The sequence below is a fragment of the Myotis brandtii genome, unplaced genomic scaffold (genome assembly GCF_000412655.1).
Source record: "Myotis brandtii unplaced genomic scaffold, ASM41265v1 scaffold389, whole genome shotgun sequence".
NCBI lineage: Eukaryota > Metazoa > Chordata > Mammalia > Chiroptera > Vespertilionidae > Myotis > Myotis brandtii.
Window position 1 is genome coordinate 3,553,332 of NW_005364914.1, and position 6,769 is coordinate 3,560,100.

General features: G+C 42.3%; 1 protein-coding gene across 1 annotated transcript in view; it reads left to right on the plus strand.

The window, feature by feature from the left end:
- The window catches only part of LOC102244537 (chromosome unknown open reading frame, human C12orf56), a 94,012-nt gene that overhangs the window by 12,878 nt on the left and 74,365 nt on the right, over positions 1–6,769 (plus strand). Inside the window, exon 3 of the mRNA XM_014544923.1 lies at positions 3–245. Within this exon, the coding sequence (XP_014400409.1) occupies positions 3–245 (243 nt within the window). The remainder of the gene's footprint in view (positions 1–2; positions 246–6,769) is intronic.

Genomic DNA, 6,769 nt, shown 5'->3' on the forward strand with positions numbered 1-6,769 from the left:
AGCCCCGCCGGTCCGGCTTCCCCGCGCGGACCAACAGCCGCCTGGACGCGTTCCTGCGCAGGCACCTGGCGCCCGAGGTCTACGATGCCATCCGCGCCTACGAGCCGTGCATTGTTGTGTCCGACTCAGAGAAGCACACCTTCAAGTACTTGGTTCTCAGCGACCGGCTCATCTACCTGACGGAGAACCCGCCCAAATCCATCCGACAAGTCGTGGACCTGCGGGACGTGGTGGCCATCGACCTGGTGAGGAGCGAGCACGAGAGGGCAGTCGGGTTCCTGAGCATCCCTTTCTTGCCCCCCTCCCCCCACTCTCTGCCCCCTCCACGCGGGAAGGAAGAGGAGAAGGAAGACCGTCCCCTTCCCTCCCTGGACTCCCGAACTCTTTAACTTACTACAGTACTAGCAGCCACAGAGGGGAACTGGATTGCTGCGTGCATTCCGTATAGAGATGTCTTGCCCGTCACACCCCACTCCCGCCCCCAACAGGGCTACAGATTTGAGAATCTAGCCTGTTATCAAAAGTACAGTTTAAAGGGATTCCTTAATTATGCACCCAGCTTGCGCCAGGCACTGTGCTACTCAATGAGGATGCAGAAATGAAGTAGGGTTCCTTCCTAGAGACAGAAAGCCAACCCCAATGCAGATACATGCCATGTGATAAGTGCTAATTATGCATTGTTTACTTTTTTTTTTTTAATCTCCAGCGTTTTAGAGCATGTTTGGTGTTCAGTTTGAATGAATGAATGCATTAATGAGATAGATGTGCACAGGATGCTTGGCAATCTCAGGCGGATCGCTTGATCCACACTGGGCTCAGGTCAGACTGGAAAAACGCCCTTGGTGGGACTGTCATCAGAGTGGAGCCTTGCAGGAGATACAATCTAGCAGAGCCACGCCTTGTCCCAGTTTTTATTGTGCTGCTACTGTATCCCTTTTACTCCAGGAATAGATTTAAACCAGCAACAGATTGGAAGCAGTCTCTCTTCTCCAATTACTGCTCTCCTCCCCTTGGCTCCCGTTGTCAGAGCTGCTTTCCAGGTGTGTTCTTCCTTTTTCCATTGGGGACAGGTGTCTAGCCTTGTCTTTTTCCCCCCTTGTCTGAGTCTTTATGTTCCCAAGGGAGAGGCTGGTGAGACTCTTGATGGGGCTGTTTTGCCAAGAGAATCATAGCTTGTTTGGAATAGTCTGTAAGAAGAGAATAAAATTAATGAAAACATTCTTTTTTTTTTCCTACTTAAAGACCTCTGTGGTATAAGATCACAGTGCAAATTAATTCTTTTGTTTGTTTTTTAAAGTAAAAATTGGGAAGAATCCTACAAAAAGGCTTACCAATTTATTTGGTCATATTGTAGGTACAAAATTTCAAGCATATAAAGATACTGAACAAATATAAGATTTGAGCACAACTGATTGAATGTCAGTCTTGCACAATAGAGTTTAACTTTGGTTAAAGTTGGGGTAGGCAGGTTAATGGCTCCCAAGAGAAATCCCTGGAACCTGTGGATATGTTACGTTACATCATTACATGGCAAAGGGAACTAAGGTTGCAGATGGAGTTGAGGTTGTTTACTAATTAGCTAACTTTAAAATAGGGAGATTATTTTGGATTACCTGGGTGGGTCCAAGGTAATCACAAAGTCCTTAAAAGTGGAAAAGTGAGGCAGAAAAGGAGTCAGTGGCAGAGTGATATAGCATGAGAAAGACTTATTCGTTTTGAAGGTGGAAAGAGGCCACAGGCCAAGGAAAAGGCTAGGAATTGGGTTTGCGCCTCCAGAAGAAATGCGGGCCTGCTGACACCTTGATTTTAGCCCAGTGAGACCCATTTCAGACTTCTGTACTCCAGAACTGTAAGAGAATAAATTTGTGTGGTTTAATACCACCAAGATAGTGGTAATGTATGACAGTAGCAACAGGAAATTAATACAGTAGTTTTCCCTATTACAGTGTTTTAAAATGGGTAATTATTTTAAAAAAATATTGCACCAGTGAGAAATAAATGTAATCATGCTAAGCACAAATTCCTTAAAAATCTATTTTTCTGAGTTTTAATAAAATAGTTCTAGGGTTATTATTATAGTTCAGTGGCTGTTCTAACCTCCATAGGATATGTACAAACAGGTGTTGCAGAATTGTTTTACCTGGTATCAATTAATAACCACAGATGTAGTTGACTATCATTCTCCCATGAACACTAGGTCCTTACTTAATATCACAATGTATAGAATTTTCCTGATTTCTGTGTTATATCTCATGTAATTGTCCTCCTATCTATGCTAAGAAAAGACCAGAACTTGGATTGGGTACAAGTGATATTTCATTTGCATCAAAGATCAGCTTAAGTTGCACCTGGAGATCTCAGTAGGCCTATGCTATGGTTCATCTCCTAAAAAAAAGAAAAAAGAAAGAAAAAGAAAAGAGTTTCTAGGTTGCTTGGGCAAAGCTTTTATAAAAGGCCAACATTTTTCCTTAAAAGTTACTTTTAAAATTATTCCCTAGAGTTCTGCTCTTGTTGTATGCATCAAAACACTATTCTTTAAGTGCTTCTAAGATTAGACACATATCGTTAAAGTGTGAGCATCAAATATCTAGAACAGTCTGTGAATTTCCTAAGGGCTCCCTCCTAACAGCTACAGAGGAAAAAAGAATCAACTCCAGCAGCCCTTGACTCCACGTGTCGCCTCTCTTTCTTCTTGTCCTTTCACCACTGCCCCCTCACGGAGTATCTGCTCTCAGCCACCCCAGGCTCCGGCGTGGCCTCTCGGAGAAGCAACAAATGCACCTTTTACAGTCTGTCTTGTTTGTCTGCAGTGTTTATTTCATGTCCTCCTCCTTCAAGGTAGTTCAGGTCACCATATTCACAACCCTCCTCCTGCACTTCCTTTTTCTTCTCTTCCTCCTCCTCCTCCTTTTAAAAATGTGAAACACATTCTTAGCTTGGACAGGTTACAGGCTGTGCTGAAGGGACCACTGTGACTTGCCAATTAATCCCAGCTTTCCCCCTTTCTGTATTCAGATCCTACACTTTTCTCTTTTTGGTTAATCCTCACCAGAGGATATTTTCCCATTGATTTTTAGAGAGAGTGGAAGGGAGGGGGAGAGACACACTGGGAGAAACATTGATGTGAGAGAGGCACATCGATTGGTTGCCTCCCACACGTCCCCGGACTGGGCTGGGTATTGAGCCTACAACTGAGATACTCGCCCTTGAATGGAATCGAACCCGGGACCCTTCATACCCCGGGGCCAACGCTCTATCCACTGAGCAAAACTGACTAGTGCAAGTTCCTACACATTTTCTAGGCTAAGCCCAAGTGGATCTGTCTTCAAATCGTGTTACCTTGGCTGAGCCCAGGGTAGCAGGTTTTTGGTCTGTTTTGTTCATTGCTGTGTCTCTGGTTCCTAGACCACCGTCTGGCACAGATGAGATGCTCAATAAATATTTGTTCAATATTTAACGTAATCTGTCTCTTCTCTTTCCGAATTTATTGTCTGCAGTATACATTTTGGCACTTTATAATACATTTTATTCAGCTTTTGCGTTCTACCAGTGTAGACTTACTTGGTCAAGTTTTTTAACCTCTACTCCGTGCCTCACTTCCTCATCGGTAAAATGGAGGTAACAGCACCTTACTTACAGAGTTGTTGGAAGGAGTAAATTAACAAATGTAGCACTTACAGAAGTACTTGGCACATGATAAGAACTACATACAGGTTAGTTATAATAATCTCTATTCCCATATAGTAAGTCAATCAAGGTTCACCAGGAACCTGTAAGATCCATATTATTATCCCCTTTCCAAATCAGGACACTTAGCTTTAGGAGATTCAGGAAATTTGGAAAGAAAATAACTGTTTTTGAGCATTTATTATATACTAGGTGTTTTAAAATACATGATCTCATTTATTATTCTTGAAAATCTACCCAGTAGGTTTGACAAATTTAATACATTCAAAAATAGAATTCCCCATCTTTACCCCAAACCATGTTCATCCCTCAGCTTCCCCTATTTTAGGAAATAACATCTTCCATCATCTTTAATTCTGTCTTTCTCTTACTCCCACATCTAACATATCCGTACATCCTCTTTTTAAAAAAACATATTGAGGTAACATTGGCTAATAACATTATTTAAATTTTAGGCATTCAATATTATAATTTGCTATCTGTATACGCCATTGTGTGCTCACAACCCTAAGTCTGGTTTCCTTTTTTTACCATATATTTGACTCCCTTTACCCAGTTCACCCTCCTCCCACCTTCCTTTCCTTTTAGTAACCACCATTCTGTGTCTGTATTGGAGTTTGTTTTTATTTATTTTGTTAGTTCATTTGTTACTTTTTTATTTCATATTCTACATGAGTGAAATCATTGGTTTTTGTCCTTTGCTGTCTAGCATTTCATTTAGCATATTACCCTCAAGATCCATCCCTATTGTTACAAATGGCAGTATTCTATCTTTTTTATGGCTGAGTAGTATTCCATTGTACATATAATACATTTTCTTTATCCATTCATATACTGATGGACTCTCAGGTTGTTTCCATGTCTTGGCTATTGTAAATACAGCTGGAATGAACATGGAGGTACATATATCTTTACAAATAAGTGTTTTCATATTTTTGGGGTAAATACCCAGAAGAGGAATTGCTGGATCATATGTTAGTTCTAGTCTTAATTGTGAAAGGAACTTCCACACCAGTATATCCTTTTGTCTTGTGTAAAGGAGGAAAACGTTTTCCTCAACCCTCTTGGGGTTCCCGGCTGGATCCCTAAATTGGCAAAGACAGACTAACAGGAGAAAAGCATATAAATTTATTTAATATAAATATCATATGACATGGGAGCCTTTATAAGGAAATGAAGACCTGAAGAAACAGTTAAACCTGTACATTTAAAAAAATATTTTTTTTTTATTGATTTCAGAGAGGAAGGGGGAGGGAGAGAGATAGAAGCATCAATGATGAGAGAGAATTCTTGATCAGCTGCCTCCTGCACGCCCTACACTGGGGACCGAGCCTGCCACCTGGGCATGTGCCCTGCCTGGGAATCGAACCATGACCTCCTGGTTCATAGGTCGATGCTCAACCACTGAACTACACCAGCCGGGTGTAAACCTATACATTTTTAATAGTAGGTTTGATGAGGAATGGAGAGTCATGGAAAAATGTGATAGGACAAAAGGGGTATGAGCTAAGGGTGATAAACTGGGGGAAGCTTAGCAAGGCCTGTTGTTTGGATTCCTCCAGGCATCCCCGCCTCATAGATAGGCTGTTTCTTTCCTTGGGGTATAGGGAGGGCACCTCTCCCATGCTAGGGGGAAGGCCAGAGAGACTTTCCTGAATCTGCCTTTTTCTCAGATTCCTTCAGCTTAAAATATTCAGTATGCCAAGGTGCCATACTTTGGGGTCGCATGTTCTGAACCTTGTCACTTGTCTTTCAAAATATATCCAACTATGATCTTTCTAAAACCTTTTTCTGGTGCCACTTGTCCAATCCCTTATGTAGACTATTGAAATTGCCTCCAAATTGATTCCTCTCCAAACAGCATCCTTAAACATACATTATGAATTGAATTATATCACTCTTCTGCTTCAAAGACTCCATGAGCTTGCAAACTCCTTACTGCCTACAGAAGCCTCCGTGAAGTGACCCCTCCATCTCTTTCTGACCTCTCACCACTTCTATAGGCTCTTGATGCTCTTCTACCATGCTGCCATGCTTTTGTACTTGCCACCCTACCTGGCACACTCTTCCCAGGTCCTCGGAGGGTTGATTTCCTTCGTGTCTATTGTGTTTCCAAAGTCAGCGTCACCTCCACAGGGGTGCCTGCCAGGACCACCTAATCTAAAGTACCATTCTCCCATCACACTGACCATATCTGTTTGTTTGAAAGCACTTACCACTATCAGCATTGTGAGATTAACCTTTGTGATGATCTATTATCTATCTCCCATAGTACCTGTAGGCTGCAGGAGAGCAGGACCTTATCTATCTTGTTCATCCTTGTCACTGTGAACTGTGTTCTCTGACACAGCAGATGGTCAATAATTACTTGTCAGTTGCAAGAATTAATACATGAATGAGTGGATGCTCATGTCTACCATACAGTTGCCTCCTGGAAAGGGAGATTATATTTCATTATTTCTAATTGTTGAGGGACCCACAAAGAATGACAACTCATCACACTGGGCAGAGTGACACAGTGAGTGGCAGAGCCACTAACTGCTCACAGGTCTCCTGATGCTCAGGTCAGCTCCATCACGCTCCTGTTGTGTTTGTATGATGTGATCCCTGTGTTGTTTATCTGTGTCGTGCATTTTGAGAGGTAATAAGAGTTACATAAGATGAGACCATTGTATGGATGCTTCTTTAGCTTTCCGTCTCAATTTTGACTCATTTGTAACATTTCTAAGCTCTCACTGTAGGAGGCAGAAAGAAGTAGTCATTTTGGCTTTTTCTTAATAGTTTGTTTGCATAGAGTAGTTTGGATATTGTATTGAGAAACCCCAAGAGGGCAGGCCTTTCATCAGTTTGATTCACTTCTATGTCCCCAGTGGATGGAATGATAGTGTATTGGTCAATAGTCGAGGTCAGTGGTCGGCAAACTGTGGCTCGCAAGCCACATACGGCTCTTTGGCCCCTCGAGTGTGGCTCTTCCACAAAATACCAACTTCTTTGCATGGGCCACGAAGTTTCAATCGCACTGTACATGCGCACCCACATGTGGTATTTTGTGGAAGAGCCACACTCAAGGGGCCAAAGAGCC